General features: G+C 43.9%; 1 protein-coding gene across 1 annotated transcript in view; it reads left to right on the top strand.

Annotated features, from left to right (window-relative positions):
* The window catches only part of NAIP (NLR family apoptosis inhibitory protein), a 51,372-nt gene that overhangs the window by 10,040 nt on the left and 23,199 nt on the right, over positions 1-18,133 (top strand). Inside the window, 5 exon segments of the mRNA XM_050793534.1 lie at positions 600-699; positions 6,708-6,789; positions 8,379-8,430; positions 9,034-9,153; positions 12,033-12,132. Coding sequence (XP_050649491.1) covers positions 600-699; positions 6,708-6,789; positions 8,379-8,430; positions 9,034-9,153; positions 12,033-12,132 — 454 coding nt within the window.

Below are 18,133 nucleotides of genomic sequence, written 5' to 3'. Positions count from 1 at the left end.
TCATTGCTGCAGTATTGGAGGGTTTTGTTTGTTTGTCCTAGCCCTGCCCTAGGGGTTATGATACATAAATGAGAATTCTTACAATAACAATGATCATTTACTGAGTACTGTACCTACTTTATGCTAGGCATAGAGTGAGTACTAATTCCTATCCAATGAATTTACCTCTTTCTCTCCCATTTCACAGCTGAGTTCATGGAGGCTCAGAGAGTTTACGAAACATGCCTATGTTTCTGCTGAAATGTCATGGCAAAGCTAAAACATAGGTTTTCTAATTGCACATTACTTCAGCTGGTCCTGGTGTTAGTCGGCTTCCTTATCACTTTGACCCTGAGAGCTCAAAGAGCAACATACCAGCTCTGGGAGGCAGCTGGGGAAGGATATTGAGTTACACAGCTTAGGGTTCTGTACCTGGAGTGTGGCCGTGGTGGAGGGGCCCATTTCGGGTGGTGGGACTGTGGATGGAGGCTCAGGCCAATAAGATCGGGAGTGCACAGGCACGCTGGAGCATGTCTTGCTCCTGCACAAAACAATCAACTCTGTGTACATACCCTCTGGTGCCACTGCCAGGCAATCTAAATATTTTCCTTCATATATAGGTAAACAGGACACGGTACAGTGTTTTTCCTGTGGTGGATGTTTAGGAAATTGGGAAGAAGGAGATGATCCTTGGAAGGAACATGCCAAATGGTTCCCCAAGTAAGTAGATAATTTTTGCTTAAATTTTTCTTTCTTTCTTTTTTTTGAGACAGAGTCTTGCTCTGCCACCCAGGCTGGAGTATAGTGGCATGACTTCAGCTCGCTGCAACTTCTGCCTCCCAGGTTCAAGTGATTCTCCTGCCTCAGCCTTCTGAGTAGCTGGGATTATAGGTGCACACCACCAAGATAGGCTAATTTTTGTATTTTTAGCCCCTTAAGATTTTTAATTTGTAGATTTCCTCTTTATCCATCTCTTTTTTCTTGTCGCTTATTTGTTAAAGAAGCCATGTAATCTGTCCTGTAAAATTCCGTCTACTCTAGATTTAGCAAATGTGTTCCTCTGGCATCATCTAACATGTTCCTCTACCTTCTGCATTTCCAGGAACCTGACACTTGGATCTAGCAGTCTGGTCAGACTCAGACTCTATTTTCTTTCTCCTTCCTTCCTTCCTTCCTTCCTTCCTTCCTTCTTTCCTTCCTTCCTTCCTTCCTTCCTTCCTTCCTTCCTTCCTCCCTTCCTTCCTTCCTTCCTTCCTTCCTTCCTTCCTTCTTTCCTTTCTTCCTTTCTTTTCTTCCTTCTTCTTTCTTTCTTTCTTTCTCTCTCTCTCTCTCTTTCTTTCTTCTCTTCTCTCTCTCTCTCCTTCCTTCCTTCCTTCCTTCCCTCCCTCCTTCCTTCCCTCCTCCTTCCTTCCTTCCTTCCTTCCTTCCTTCCTTCCTTCCTTCCTTCCTTCCTTCCTTCCTTCCTTCCTTCCTTCCTTCTCTTTCTTCCTCTCTCTCTCTCTTTCTCTCTTTCTTTCTTTTGGCAGTCTCACTCTGTTGCCCAGGCTTGAGTGCAGCAGTACCATCTTGGCTCACTGCAACCTCTACCTCCTGGGTTCAAGTGATTCTCCTTCCTTACCCACCCAGGTCTGGGATTACAGGTGCATGCCGCCACACCTGGCTAATTTTTGTATTTTTAGTAGAGATGGGTTTTCTCCATATTGGTGAGGCTGGTCTCAAACTCCTGACCTCAGGCAGTCCACCTGCCTTGGCCTCCCGAAGTGCTGGGATTATAGGCATGAGCCACTGTGCCTAGCCTCAGATTCTATTTTCTTTAACAAATATTTGTCACACATGTACTACATGCAAAGTTGTTGGTTGGATGCTAAATTAACCACAAACCTGGGCACAGTTATTTACATTTATAAGTCATCTTGCACATGGACAGCCATGCCCACAAAAGTGAATGGAGGCCCAGCACGGTGGCTCATGCCTGTAATCCCAGCACTTTGGGAGGCCAAGGCATGTGGATCATTTGAGGTCAGTAGTTCGAGACCAGCCTGGCCAACATGGTAAAACCCTGTCTCTATTAAAAATACAAAAATTGGCCAGGCGTGGTGGCAGGCATCTGTAATCCTAGCTACTTGGGAGGCTGAGGCAGGAGAACTGCTTAAGCCCGGGAGGCAGAGGTTGCAGTGAGCTGAGATCGCACCACTGCACTCCAGCCTGGTCAACAGAGCAAGACTCCATCTCAAAAAAAAAAAATGGTTGGGCACTGTGGCTCATGCCTGTGATCCCAGCACTTTAGGAGGCCAAGGCGGGCAAATCACTTGAGGCTAGAGTTCAAGTGCTGAACTCTTCTCTCCCCTCTCTCCTCTCCCATCTCCCCTCTCCCCTGGCCAACATGGTGAAACCCCATCTCTACTAAAAATACAAATATTAGCTGAGCGTGGTGGTGCGTGCCTGTAGTCCTAGCTACTTGGGAGGCTGAGGCAGGAAATTGCTTGAACCCGGGAGGCAGAGGATGCAGTGAGCTGAGATCACACCACTGTGCTGCAGCCTGGGCAACAGAGTGAGACTCCATCTCAAAAGAAAAAAAAGGGAATGGATATCTTTGATATGTTTTGATATGTTATGTGGGAAAGCAATATGCACAATAAGTGCAGTATGAGACTTTGAAAATGTTTAAGACCACTAAACTGTACATGGAGTTGTTTGAAAATACATAGAAGGCCGGGCGCGGTGGCTCAAGCCTGTAATCCCAGCACTTTGGGAGGCCGAGATGGGCAGATCACGAGGTCAGGAGATCGAGACCATCCTGGCTAACACGGTGAAACCCCGTCTCTACTAAAAAATACAAAAAACTAGCTGGGCGTGGTGGCGGGCGCCTGTAGTCCCAGCTACACGGGAGGCTGAGGCAGGAGAATGGCGTGAACCCGGGAGACGGAGCTTGCAGTGAGCTGAGATCTGGCCACTGCACTCCAGCCCGGGTGACAGAGCAAGACTCCGTCTCAAAAAAAAAAAAAAAAAAAAAAAAAGAAAATACATAGAAAAACTTATGAAAATATATAAACCAAACTGTAGATACTTCTGGATCTGGATTTGTCAGGGGGTGAAGTAGTGACAGATTTTCACATTTATTTTGTTCATTGCTGTCTTGTTTAAATTTTTGGAAACAAGTATATATTACTTTTGCAGTTGAAAAGAAAGTGAGGAGATTAGGAGGGAGGAAGTAAACAAGGGAGAAGAGGGGAAAGAGAGGCAGGAAGAGGAGAAAGTTAGACAAGCAGACGAGATGGTTATAGGGACGAATGAAGCTAGAATTTTGAAATCATTTGATAGTCACTCTGGCTCCTTGACGAATCAAAACAGCCCCCCAGGCAGTCCTTGTCCGAGCTGACAGTGCGCCATTTATGCGTATGTAACAGTGAACAGCAGCCCTGGCTGGAGCACAAGCCACTGCTCGTGGGCACCTGTCTCAGCTCGGACCTCAGCTCAGGCTTCACTTAGCCTCAGGGTCACTGTGTTTAGTGTCGCTGGGTTATACACTGGACAAGTGCCAGTGGCACCATTCACACATTATCACATTATCATGTGACTAGCACCTACTAGAGCCACACATCCTGTCTGGAGGGTCCTTCATGTGCCTTCTCTAACATAGGACGGAGGGTAAGGTAATAAGCACAGGGAGGGGAGACAGCAGTCCAGCAACCACTCCTAGAGCAGGAAGGAGCTCAGGCTGTCATACAAGGGCAGGGGGTAGTGCAGAGGCTTAGGAGATAGAGCCAGGCTTGAATCTGCGGCTACCTGACTACCAGACCCTAGACAAGGGACTGACCTTGTCTGAATCTCATATGTAAAATGCAGTGTCAACCTAAAAAAAAAAAAATTAGAGAAAGATATCCCCAAATATGTCAAATTTATTCAGGAATAAGAAAAGAGGGTTATGATTTGGAATGCACTATGGTAAACCCCAGGCACGTGCAGTGAGGGTAAAGGGAAGTTTTCTTGGCAAAAGGGAGAGGTTCACATAAGCTCCTTAGAAACAGAGTTCATAGCAGTGCATGGTAGCTCATATGGGTAATCACAGCTATGTGGGAGGCTGAGGCGGGAGGGTTGTTGGAGGCCAGGAGTTTGAGAACAGCCTGGGCAATATGACAAGGCTCCAGTTTCTTGAGAGAGAGAGAGAGAAGAGAGGGGAGAGGGGAGAGGCGAGAGGGGCAAAGAGAATTCCTTGGTTCTGAAGGCTCAAAGCCAGAGTTGTTGTGTGTTCATTGGTGGAGATGCCATTCCTGGGCAGGTGTTCTTTTGAGAGCATCTCATCTCATCTTATCTTATCTGAATTGCTGCAGTCCTAAAGAATGTGCAGTAATAAACCTTGTCATAGAAATATGTGCATACATGCAAGCAATGCAAAGCAGGAGATGTGTGACAGGCGTGAAGGGATTTTTATGGGATTCTTAGAAAGTCTTTGGAACCGTTCCTATCTTGGACATGTAAACCTGAACCCCATTCCTTCGCGCCTTCCAAGCCCTATTTTGTATGGGTCTGACAAAAGTGATTTCATCTTGGTATCTGCAACTTCCACAGCAGATAATAATATACAGCTTGTCTGGTGGCTGTAAGGATGAGAAAAAAAGTATATGGATCAAATGCTTTGTAAAAATTACCATGTATAATGTGAGGATGACTGATGACCAACTGTTTTGCCTTTCATTTGTTTGTCATCATAAGCATATGGTCAGTCAATAAAATTTAAGAGCTGGAATTAGAGCAAGAATCCCCAAGTTTCTTGCTGGTTACTCTGTTTTTAGTTTTTTGGGCTTTAATTTGTTGCTTCTTTTATAAACTCTCAACAAAATGAGTATACCCTAACACTTTTTAAAATGTGGCACTCCATAAATGTAAGCTGATTTTATGGTAATTTTTTAAGGTACTGAGTTCCTCCTCAATCCATATAAATCATGAGAACAGGGAAACACCCCGTGCATTGTGTACCATATGGATTATGTGCAGACTTAGGGCAATCTTTGGAAAGATTTTTACACCTGAAAACTGGGGACCCTGGCTGCCTATCACATAGAATCGTGACCCTGGGGAAATATACAGATCATCTGATGGCATCCATGTTCTCCTGTGATTTATTTAAGAGAATGATGGCAAGGTTGGTCACACCCCACTGGTGGAAGAGCGGGGACTAATGCTCCAGCCTTTGGGTTCACAACCCATTCTTTGCTACAGCACCATAGAAAGAAAACTGAAATTCGAATTAGAGGGATTTTTTTTTTTTTTTTTTGAGACAGAGTCTCGCTCTGTCACCCAGGCTAGAGTGTAGTGGTGCAATCATGACTCACTGCAAACTCTGCTTCCCAGGTTCAAGTGATCCTCCTGCCTCAGCCTCTCAAGTAGCTGGGATTACAGGTGGCTGCCACCATGCCTGGCTAATTTTTGTATTTTTAGTAGAGATGGGCTTTCACCATGTTGACCAGGCTGGTCTCGAACTCCTGGCCTCAAGCAATCCACCTGCCTCAGCCTCCAAAAGTGCTGGGATTATAGGCATGATCCCCCATGCCCAGCTGAATTGGAGGAATTTTTAAAAGTTAATTTTAAAACTGCTTCTCTTTTATGGGAAATGAATGTGTTTTTAAAATGGTATTCAATATGCTCTTTTTTAAAAAAAATCAAAAATTATAAATTAACATCCATTACTTTTTCTTTTCTTTCTTTTTTTTTTTTTTTTGAGACAGAGTCTTGCTCTGTTGCCCAGGCTAGCATGCAGGGGCGTGATTTTGGCTCACTGTAACCTCCACCTCCCAGGTTCAAGCGATTCTCCTGCCTCAGCCTCCTGAGTAGCTGGGATTACAGGCACCTGCCACCACAGCCAGCTAATCTTTGTACTTTTAGTAGAGACAGGGTTTCATCATCTTGGCCAGGCTGGTCTCGAACTCCTGATCTCGTGATCCACCTGCCTCAGCCTCCCGAAGTGCTGGGATTCCAGGTGTGAGCCATCATGCCTGGTGCCTAATATACATTACTTTCTAATGCATGGTAATTTTTTGTTCGGTAGATAAATATATTATTGTTATTTTAAAAAGATTTTTTGTGTTTATTTTTGAGACTGGGTCTCAGTCTGTTGCCCAGGCTGGAGTGCAGCAGCCTGATCGTGGCTCAGTGCAGCCTCTACCTCCCCAGGCTCAGGTGATCCTCCCCGCTCAGCCTCCCGAGTATCTGGTACAACAGAGGTGTGGCACCATGCCCGGCTAATTTTTGTATTTTTTGTAGAGATGGGGTTTCGCCATGTTGCCCAGGCTAGTGTTGAACTCCTGGATTTGAGCCACTGCATCTGGCCTATTATTTTAAATGTAGTTCTCTTTACTGCCAGTAGCTTTCATATAACCCCAGGTACTAGATTTAGTCACCACTGCTTAATTCCAAAAATCAAAAGCTCCATCCTATATTTACTGTAAATCAGTCTCTTTGATTGTACTGTATATTTTATTTCAAGAAAAAAGTTAATCTGAAGATTTAATTTTAAATAACTACATATGTTGTCACTAATAGAAATAAAAAATAATTATATGAGAATAATGGTAATTCTCCTAAGTAAGTTTTGTGGTAAATTTTTGGGCAATTTTATTGAAGTATAATAAAATTCAACAATTCAGTACGTTTTTATAAATGTTCATCGTGATATAGGACAGCTCTATCACAGTATTGGGGTAAATTTTAATTATATTCATTAATTACAGATGTGAATTTCTTCAAAGTAAGAAATCCTCAGAGGAAATTGCCCAGTATATTCAAAGCTACAAGGGATTTGTTGACATAACGGTAACGTAGAACAGCAATTTTTTTCTCAAGTCTTTGGATTACCTACAAATGTCTGACTCAGAAGGGCGTAGGCATTCTTTTTATGTCATGGGTTTGATTTCTTTCTTCCTTTCTCCTTTCATTCCCCTGGCTCCCATCTTCAAAGTGAAAAAATATCACATTCACTTGCTGACCTAGAGCCTTTTTCTTTTTCCAGAGCTGGCTTCTGATGGGCTCTGCTTGCCTTCCTGATAGTCTTCCCCTCTATGAATGAATCCACTTGTCCCAGCTTCCCTCTGCTGCCCCATCTGCACGCTTGCTATGATGTCCTGACCTATGCGCTGTCACCCACAGTGGGCCGCAGAGCTGGCTCTTCCCCACTGGCTAACTATCCTGTATCAGTACCAATTTCCTAGTGGAGAGTGATGGGAAATGGAATCCAAACTGGCTTAAATAAAAATGAGAATGTATTGATTAACATGACTCAGAAGACCAGAACTCTAGAGAGAACATGGCCAGACAGTGGGGGAAGAGAGGTGTTTCCCCAAAAAGAAATTGGATGCAGCTTTCCCAGAAGAGTCAGTTGCTCAATATATAATACCCTGATGAATTTAGATACCATTCTATGTCTCTTACTTCCTCATTCGTCAAAGTACATCTGTGATATCTAAATGCAAGTCTGTTTTCAAGGTCAGTTTCTGGAAACAGTGACCCTGAGAAGGCTTCCTACTGAGTAGGCATAAACATTCACAGCTTGCATGCATGCGTGTGTGTGTGTGTGTGTGTGTGTGTGTTTGCTTGCTTGCACTGCATAAAAACAATTGCAACATCAACAGAAATCAAAATTAAAGGGATAATTCTCCTACGACCCTGCTGTTCCAGCCAATGAAACTCTTCATTCTGGGGAAAAGTTCCTTCAGTTCTTGTTCACAGATAGGTATATACTTCATAAGTCGAACAATCAGGCCAGGCGCAGTAGCTCACGCCTGTAATCCCAGCACTTTGGGAGGCCGAGTTGGGCAGATCTCTTGAGATCAGGTGTTCGAGACCAACCTCAAGACTTCCAACATGGGCCGGGCGCGATGGCTCACACCTGTAATCCCAGCACTTTGGGAGGCCAAGATGGACAGATCACGAGGTCAGGAGATCGAGACGATCCTGGCTAACATGGTGAAACCCCATCTCTACTAAAAATACAAAAAATTAGCCGGGCGTGGTGGCGGGTGCCTGTAGTCCCAGCCACTCGGGAGGCTGAGGCAGGGGAATGGTGTGAATCCGGGAGGCGGAGCTTGCAGTGAGCCAAGGTCACGCCACTGCAGTCCAGCCTGGGCGACAGAGCAAGACTCTGTCTCCGAAAAAAAAAAAAAACTTCAACATGGTGTCTGTCTCTACTAAAAATACACACACACAAAAATTAGCTGGGTGTGGTGGCACATGCCTGTACTACTCGGGAGGTTGAGGCAGGGGAATCACCTGAACCCAGGAGGCGGAGGTTGCAGTGAGACGAGAATGTGCCACTGCACTTCAGCCTGGGCAACAGAGTGCGACTCTGCCTAAAAAAAAAAAAAAAAAAAAAAAAAGACAACAACTTGATTTTTAATTTCCCTCAGGCAGAACATTTTGTGAATTCCTGGGTCCAGAGAGAATTACCTATGGCATCAGGTAAAACCTCAAACATTTTCCAAAGGCTTTGCTTGTTTAGTTCTTCTTTTGATTTTTTTGTCCCTATCTCTTTTTGTCTTTTTTCCCCCATTTGTTCTGAAGCACACTCTAGACATCATTCCATCTGTAACTGTGAAGGGACAACTTGAACACTGATACTTGCAATATCAAAGCCTACTGGTCTCTTTAATTTGTGCCGCAGCAATAGAGACATAGAAAAAAAAAAGACTAGGGCCGGGCGCGGTGGCTCAAGCCTGTAATCCCAGCACTTTGGAAGGCCGAGACGGGCGGATCACGAGGTCAGGAGATCGAGACCGTCCTGGCTAACCCGGTGAAACCCCGTCTCTACTAAAAAAATACAAAAAACTAGCCAGGCGAGGTGGTGGGCGCCTGTAGTCCCAGCTACTCGGGAGGCTGAGGCAGGAGAATGGCGTGAACCCGGGAGGCGGAGCTTGCATTGAGCTGAGATCCGGCCACTGCACTCCAGCCTGGGCCACAGAGTGGGACTCCGTCTCAAAAAAAAAAAAAAAAAAAAAAAAAAAAAAAAAAGAAAAAAAAAAAAGACTAAAGCCTGCTGGTCTCACCCTGTGCTTTTTATTCAAGCTTATTGCAATGACAGCATCTTTGCTTACGAAGAACTACGGCTGGACTCTTTTAAGGACTGGCCCTGGGAGTCAGCTGTGGGAGCTGCAGCACTGGCCAAAGCAGGTCTTTTCTACACAGGTGAGTCAGTAGGTTGTGACCACTTGCTTGCTTAACCTTTAATTCCCACATACACTTGATGCTCCTGGGCTTGCATTTAGCTACACTCAGCAATCTCCACTAGCTTCAGCATTTCTTTTTCTTTTCTTTTCTTTTTGCCTTGGAGACAGAGTCTCGCTCTGTTGCTGGAGTGCAGTGGCACAATCTCGGCTCACTGCAACCTCTGCCTCCCAGGTTCAAGTGATTCTCCTGCCTCAGCCTCTGGAGTAGCTGGAACCACAGGCGTGTGCCACCATACCCAGCTACTTTTTTGTATTTTTAGTAGAGACGGGGTTTCACTGTACTAGTCAGAATGGTCTCGATCTCCTGATCTCGTGATCCGCCCACCTTGGCCTCCCAATGCTGGGATTACGGGCGTGAGCCACCGCGCCAGGCCTCGCTTCAGCATTTCTTATAGATTCTTTTTCTTTTCTTTCTATTTTTAGAAACATGGTCACCCAGGCTGGAGGGCAGTGGTGAGATCATGGCTCACTGCAGCCTCAACCTCCTGGGCTCAAGCAATCCTCCTGCCTTGGCCTCCCAAAATGCTGGGATTACATGTGTGAGCCACTGCACCTGACACAGATCCCTTTTCTTTCCTGCATCATAAATCCTCTCCCAGTTTTCTATTCCTCCCTTAGGTGGTAAACCTTCACATTTGAAACCTTAAGGTCTGGACTAACAATGAATACAAGTATTCTATTTGTGATCATCATCGTGTCTTTTCTTTCTACACGTTACTCTCCTCACCTCTTGTCCCCTGACAAGGTGCTCCTAGAAACTGTCACAGGACACTTCTGCTTATATTTCTTTAATCAGAACTTAATTGGATGGGCCAGGTATAGTGGCTCACACCTGTAATCCCAGCACTTTGGGAGGCCGAGGTGGGTGGATCACCTGAGGTCAGGAGTTCGAGACCAGCCTGGCCAATATGGTGAAACTCCGTCTCTGCTAAAAATACAAAGAATTAGCCAGACATGGTGGTGGGCGCCTGTAATCCCAGCTACTTGGGAGGCTGAGGCAGGAGAATCATTTGAACCTGGGAGATGGAGGTTGCAGTGAGTTGAGATCATGCCATTGTACTCCAGCCTGGGCAACAAGAGTGAAACTCCGTCTCAAAAAAAAAAAAAAAAAAAAAAAAAGAATTTAGTCAGATGGAGATGACCATACCTAGCTATAAGAGGAGCTGGGAAACCTAATCTTTTTCCTGGGTGGCAATATGCCCAGCTGAAAATTGGAATTTCTATTAGTATGGAAGGATTTGAGATAGTAAGAACATGGATAGCAATCTTTGCCACATTCTGCCTGCAGGAGAAACTCAGGGAATTCATTTTCATGATTCCTAAACATGCAGCGTCTTCCACCAGATTGTGACATTTTCTCTTTAGCTGCTGGTCATTAGGAAGCACCTCTGCAGTCCACAAATGATGGGCTGGTTCCTCTCAGCTAAATCTCTACCTGAGATACACGATGATCAGGGAAACGTTCCTGGGTACTTTGCTGGTCTTGCTCAGACCAAACACATGCATAAGTTACAGTGGAGGTTAATGCAGATCTTTAACTGAGAGATCAAGTAACTGTCACAAATATCACAGAGCAATACAGAGAAAGAGAATATAGTTGTCACTCTACCTAGCAGACATATTCCATTGAGAAAAAAAAAATCTGACTGCCTCACCATCTTAAGCCTTTGGAAAGAGTGTTTGCCATTTCTCCCTACTCTACTGTGTCTGCCTCTTGTCAGCCTTCCGCAAGACCCCTCTGACCAGTGTCCTCGCCCTCTTCCTTTCCAATCCTCCACCTCTCCACACAAATCCTAATCATCTCTCACCCTTTTCAGATCTTGCAAGCTTTAGGATCTCATACTTCTGGGAGGCTTTCCTCTGCCCCAGCTTTCCCAGAGTGGAAGGAAGATGAGAAATGCTCTTTTTCTAGTTTGATCCTTTTGCAGAGCTAAATACCAGTTTCTTTCCAAAGACATATAATTTCACAAAGAGACTTAATCCTATTTCTGGTGTAATAAACCTGGCAATAATGTGGTAAGATGCAATTAATTCATCATGCATTCACTTACATAAGGGCTGCTAGATTTGCTGATTTTTTTTTCTTGAGCTCTAAATATATTCTTTCCGATTCATTCATTAAACGAATACTCACTGAGTGCCACGTGAGTGCCAAGCACTCTTCTAGGTTCATGTCATTCATTAGTGAGCAAAAACCTCTACCCTCATGGAGCTTATTTTTATTCTTATTTTTTGAGACGGAGTTTCACTCTTGTCACCCAGGCTGGAGTGCAGTGGCGCTATCTTAGTTCACTGCAACCTCTGTCTCCTGGGTTCAAGCGATTCTCCTGCCTCAGCCTCCTGAGTAGCTAGGATTACAGGCATGTGCCACCACGCCCAGCTAATTTTTGTATTTTTAGTAGAGACAGGGTTTCACCATGTTGGCCAGACTGGTCTCAGACTCCTGACCTCAGGTGATCCGCTGGCCTTGGCCTCCCAAAGTGCTGGGATTACAGGCATGAGCCACTGCGCCAGCCCCCTCATGGAGCTTCAATGCCAGATTCTGGTTGCCAATCTGTTGGTTGATCAAAGGAGAATGGAGCAGAGGGATGGTGCGCATCAAAGTGCATGGTGCGTAGGAGCATTCAATGACTACTTGCTGGTTACCCCGTTGGTGGACAGAGTCTTATATAGAAAATTGCCTCACTGATAACCAGCTTCTGACTGTCACAAAACCCAGCTGGAGACTGACTAGGCTTTCACTATTACAGGTCTGGTGGTTATTGGACATTAACATGTGGGCATGTTAATGGACAGATGCCCACGCCAGTGGCACTGATCAAGTTTCCTTACTTTTAGGTATAAAGGACATCGTGCAGTGCTTTTCCTGTGGCGGGTGTTTAGAGAAGTGGCAGGAAGGTGATGACCCATTAGACAATCACACCAGATGTTTTCCCAAGTGAGTGGAATGAATGTTAACCATCTGCGACTTTGGATGCACTTCAACAGTTTGGTTCCCCCCCCCCTCATTTCCTGCCTTATTTTATCTTTAGATTGAGTCTTTATCTACTCCTCTGATTCAGGCTATGAAGGATGAGTCTTCATGTCTTTCATCCCTTTGCTCCATGACCCCCTTCCTGTACTAGCCTTCGCCTCTTTATTGTTATGGCATAGTTTTGGTTAGATTCATATTTTCACATTACATGTTTACATTATCATGACTATGTAAATGCTATGCAGAGCTGAAGCTTGTGGTAAATTTTTATTTATTTTCCTTTCCTGTACCTCCTTTATTTTCTTTAGGAAGTAGTAACTGGCCTGTTAGTATGTTTGCTTTTTTTTTTTTTCCTGAGGTAAAATTCACACAGTAACCATTTTATTTATTTATTTATTTATTTATTTATTTATTATTTTTCATGACAGGGTCTCTCTCTTGCCCACGTTGGAGTGCAGTGGTGCAGTCATGGCTCACTGCAGCCTTGACCTCTCTAGCTCAAGCAGTCTTCCTCGCTCAGCCTCCCAGGTAGCTGGGAATACAGGCACGAGTCTCCACACGCAGCTAATTTTTTTTTTTTTTTTTTTTTTTTTTTTTAGAGACAGGGTCTCCCTGTGTTGCCCAGGCTGGTCTCAAACTTCCCGGCTCAAGCAATCTTCCCATCCTGGCTTCCCAAGGTGCTGGGATTATAGGCGTGAGCCACCATGCACCGCAATTAAACTATTTTAGAGTGTACAATTCTGTGGCATTTATCATAGTACATTCACAATGTTGTGCAACCACCCCTTCTATCTAGTTCCAAAAAGCTTTCATCGCCCCCAGAGAAAACTCTGTATCCATTAAGCAAGCCCTCCTTATCTCTCTACCCCACTCCATGCCCAGCCCCTGGGATACACCAACCTAATTGGTGTCTATGGATTTATTTGTTCTGACTATTTCCTCTATATGGAAGCATACGGTTTGACCTTTTGCATTTGGATCTTTCACTTGGCATATTGTTTTGAGGTTTATCCATGTTGTAGCTTGTATAAATACTTCCTTCCTTTTTTTTTTTGAGACGGAGCCTTGCTCTGTCGCCCAGGCTGGAGTGCAGTGGCCGGATCTCAGCTCACTGCAAGCTCCGCCTTCCGGGTTTACGCCATTCTCCTGCCTCAGCCTCCCGAGTAGCTGGGACGACAGGCGCCCGCCACCTCGCCCAGTTACTTTTTTTTGGTATTTTTTAGTGGAGACGGGGTTTCACCGTGTTAGCCAGGATGGTCTCAATCTCCTGACCTCGTGATCTGCCCGTCTTGGCCTCCCAAAGTGCTGGGATTACAGGCTTACCGCGCCCAGCCAGTACTTCCTTCCTTTTGTGACCAAGTAATATTCCATACGGATACACTACATTTTATTTATCCATTCATCTATTTGCAGATATTTGGGTTGTTTCTACCTTTTGGCTACCATGAGTAATACCGATAGGAACATTTGTTACAGGTATCTGTTGGAGCATGTAACTATATTCAATTCTTTGGGGCATACACCTAACAATGAAATTGCTAGCTATATAGTAATTCTATGTTTTAACTTTTTTTTTTTTTTTCAGACAGAGCCTCACTCTGTCACCCAGGCTGGAGTACAGTGCTGCGATCTCAGCTCACTGCAACCTCCGACTCCTGGGTTCAAGCGATTTTCCTGCCTCATCCTCCTGAGTAGCTGGGATTACAGGTGCCTGCCACCACGCCCGGCTAATTTTTTGTATTTTTATTAGAGATGGGGTTTCACCATGTCGGCCAGGCTGGTCTCAAACTCCAGACCTCAAGTGATCCACCCGCCTTGGCCTCTCAAAGTGCTGGAATTACAAGCGTGAGTCACCACACCTGGTCTGTTTTAACTTTTTGAGGAACTGCTAAACTGTTTTCCACAGTGTTGCACCATTTTAAATTCCCACCAACAATGTATGAGGGTTCCAATTTCTCATCAACTTTTCTGTTTTTAACTTTTCTGGCTATAAAAAAATTATAGCCATCTGCTTAATTTTTATGTACATTGCTTATTTTTGTTTCTTGAGAGAATATTCACATATTAATCATTTCATTTATTTAAGTAAATAAAGATGAACACCAGCTCATCTTTAAATTATCCCAAATGTTTAAATCTCCTTTTAAGTCATCCAGACCTACCAGATATCTCATCATTTTCATTTCCTGAAAGAGTCATCATCATATTTGTCTTTTTTTTTTTTCTTTGAGATGGAGTCTTGTTCTGTCACCCAGGCTGGAGTACAGTGGCATGATCTCGGCTCACTGCAACCTCTGCCTCCCAGGTTCAAGCAATTCTCCCTGCCTCAGCATCCCCAGTAGCTGGGACTACAGGCGTGCACCACTATGCCTGGCTAATTTTTGTATTTTTAATAGAGATGGGGTTTTTCCATGTTGGCCAGGCTAGTCTGGAACTCCTGACCTCAGGTGATCCACCCACCTCAACCTCCCAAAGTGCTGGAATTACAGGCGTGAGCCGCTGCGCTTGGCCCATTTTCATCTTGAAGCAGTCATCCATAATTTTCACCTTCTTGAATGAGTTTCCCTGGAAATCTTCTGGCCTGCTGGATTATGAACAACTTGTCCTATAATCATCCTGGGATCCAGGGATCTTTCTTCACAGGCATCCTGGAGATTATCTCCTCTGTTGCATCTCCCGGATCTAATGTCATCCTCTTCTTGGTTCACTCACTCATTTTGGTGGAACACTTCATCAGAGTTCACTGGAAAAGACTGCGTTAGAAATACACATTTTTAGTTGTACATAATGCATATATAGACATATAGATCTATCTGTATATGTGTTTTTCCTGTATTCTCACACTTACTTGATAGTTTAGCTAGGTGTAGAATTATAGGTTGGAAATCATTTTAATTGTAAATTGTAGAAGCATTGCTACATTTCCACCAGCTCTTAATGTGCTATTGAGAAGTTCCATGCCTTTCTGATTCTCAATCCTTTGATTGCAAACAACAACTTTTTTTTTTTTTTTTTTTTTTTTTTTTTTTTTTCCTGCGCTGGAAGTTTTTAGAAAAATATCTGCTCTAAAATTTTATGAAAAAATTTTTCTTTTCTGTGAATCTTTAAACTTAATTTTTTTTACCCATCAAACTCTTTAGAAATGTTTAATTGCAAGAAGAAATTTGTGTTTTCACTATGTAATTAGTAAGAGTTTTTTTTTCTTAGAAATGAATATGAACACATACAGATTTTAAAATGAATGCTTCCTGCTCATTTGTATAGTGGTAAAAACAAAAATAAAATAAAATTAATACTTCCATCTAATTTTATTACCTTGAAGGTGTTTTGACAGCAGCAGTTAACCTCATTTTTCTTTCTTATTTGGGCTTAGTATGTAATAAATTATTGTGAACAATGGAGACATTCTACTTAATTCTTGGAAGGATAAGCTAGGATGCAGTCTAGTTTTATTTAGAACTTACTCTGGAATCTATCAATTCCCTTTTATACTATCATTATTATCATTATTTTAGTGTTTTGTTGTTGTTGTTGTTTTTGAGATGGAGTCTCGCTCTGTCACCCAGGCTGGAGTGCAGTGGCGTGATCTTGGCTCACTGCAACCGCTGCCTCCCAGGTTCAAGCGATTCTTCTGCCTCAGCCTCCCAAGTAGCTGGGACTACAGGTGCCTCCCACCACGCCTGGCTACTTTTTTGTACTTTTAGTAGAGACAGGGTTTCACCATGTTGGTCAGGCTGGTCTTGAACTCCTGACCTCAAGTGATCCTCCTGCCTCAGCCTCCCAAAGTGCTGGGATTACAGGTATGAGCCGCCACACCTGGCCTTTAGTGTTTTTATTTTTAAAGAGACTGGGTCTTGGGTCTGTCACCCAGGCTGGAGCAAGTGCAGTGGTGCAATCCTAGCTCACTGTGGCCTCAAATTCCTGGGCTCAAGTGATCCTCAGCCTCCCCAGTGGCTAGGACTACAAGCACGTGTCACCATGCCTGGCTAATTTTTTTTAATTATTTTTTTTTGTAGAGATGGAGTCTTGCTTTGTTGCCCAGGCTGGTCTCAAACTCCTGGCTCCAAATGATCCTTCTGCTTCAGCCTTCCAAAGTACTTGGATTACAGGCATGAGCCACTGCTCCCAGCCAACTCCTTTTTGGATTTTTACTCTTCCTTTGCCTCTTTTAAAAAAACTGCAAACCAGTATGTCTCCAAATGAGTGCCTAAAATTTTTATGTATGCTTTAAAGAATGGATAAAAAGCAACCTATGAACCTACTAAAGTCAAGAAATTTTACATTATCAATGCCTTAAAAGACCCCCGTGGCCAGGTGCGGTGGCTCACGCCTATAATCTCAGCACTTTGGGAGGCTGATGTGGGCAGATTGTCTGAGCTCAACAGTTCGAGACCAGCCTGGGCAACATGGTGAAACCCCATCTCTATTAAAAAATAGAAAAAATTAACTGGGCGTGCCTGTAGTCCCAGCTATTAGGGAGGCTGAGGCAGGAGAATGGCTTGAACCTGGGAGGCAGAAGTTGCAGTGAGCTGAGATGGCGCCATTGCACTCCCAGGCAACAGAGCAAGACTCCGTCTCAAAAAAAAAAAAAAGAAAGAAAAACAAAAAACAACTCTGCATGCCAACCACCCCCTAATTCTGATTATATCCTTGTCCCTCCAATCCAGAGGTAAACATGATGCTCAGTTTTCGGTTAATTATTCCCTTGCTTCTCTTTGTGGTTTTACCAACTGCATATATATCCTTAAACATATTTAGCTTTGTCTATTCTTGAAGTTCAAATAAGAAGCATACTGCATGTTCTTCTTGTAACTGGCTTGTTTTACTCCACGCTGTTTTTGAGTTTCATCCATATTTATATGTACTACACAGTTGTAGTTCCCTTGTTTTCATTGGTAAATAGTGTTTTTATGTTACGAATATATAATTTATTTTACTGTTGATTAACCTCATGTGTTGTTTTCAGAGTGTTGCAAATTCAAATAATGCCCTGTGAACATTCTTGTACATATTTCCCAGTGCTCATGTGTGTTTCTCTAGGATATATAACAAAGTAAAGAATTGCAGAGTCACAGAGTTTGCGGATGTTCAACTCCACTAGATAATGCAAAGTTTTTTCCAAAGTGGTTGCACTGATTTACATTCCCACTGGCCTAGATGCATTTCTATTGATTTGCTTCCTCACTAACTTGGTATTGCCCAAATTTTAATTTTTGTCAATGTAATTACTAATAATGTTAAACTTACTTTCTTCTTCTTCCTCCTCCTCCTCCTCTTCTTCTTCTTCTTCCTCCTCTTCCTCTTCTTCATCCTCTTCCTCTTCATCTTCTCCTCCTCCTTTTCCTTCTCCTCCTCCTCCTCCTCCTCCTTCTTCTTCTCCTCCTCCTCTTCCTTTTCCTCCTCCTTCTCCTCTCCTCCTCCTTCTCCTCCTCCTTCTCCTCCTTCTCTTTCTCCTGCTCCCTCTTCTTCTTCTCCTTCTTCTTCTTCTTCCTCCTCCTCCTCCTCCACCAGACAGAGTTTCACTCTGTCACCCAGGCTAGAATGCAATGGCACCATCTCGGCTCACTGCAACCTCCACCTCCCTGCAACCTCCGTCTCCCAGGTTCAAGCGATTCTCCTGCCTCAGCCTCCCTGGTAGCTGGGATTACAGGCATGTGCCACCACGCCCGGCTAATTTTGTATTTTTAGTAGGGACGGGGTTTCTCTGTGTTGGTCAGGCTGGTCTGGAACTCCCAACCTCAGATGATCCATCCGCCTTTGCCTCCCAAAGTGCTGGATTACAAGCTTGAGCCACCGCGCCCGGCCATTGAGCTTATTTTCATATTTTCCTGCAAAATAGTCTTGTTCTTTCTCTTCAAGAGTGTGTCTTAGCAATTTTTTTGCCCTTTGGTCTTTCATATTCCAGAGAATATATTAAATATCCCAAGCAGGCATGGTAGTTCACACCTATAATCCCAGAACTTTG

The sequence above is a fragment of the Macaca thibetana genome, chromosome 6 (assembly GCF_024542745.1).
Source record: "Macaca thibetana thibetana isolate TM-01 chromosome 6, ASM2454274v1, whole genome shotgun sequence".
NCBI lineage: Eukaryota > Metazoa > Chordata > Mammalia > Primates > Cercopithecidae > Macaca > Macaca thibetana.
This window is presented reverse-complemented; position numbering and strand designations above follow the sequence as displayed.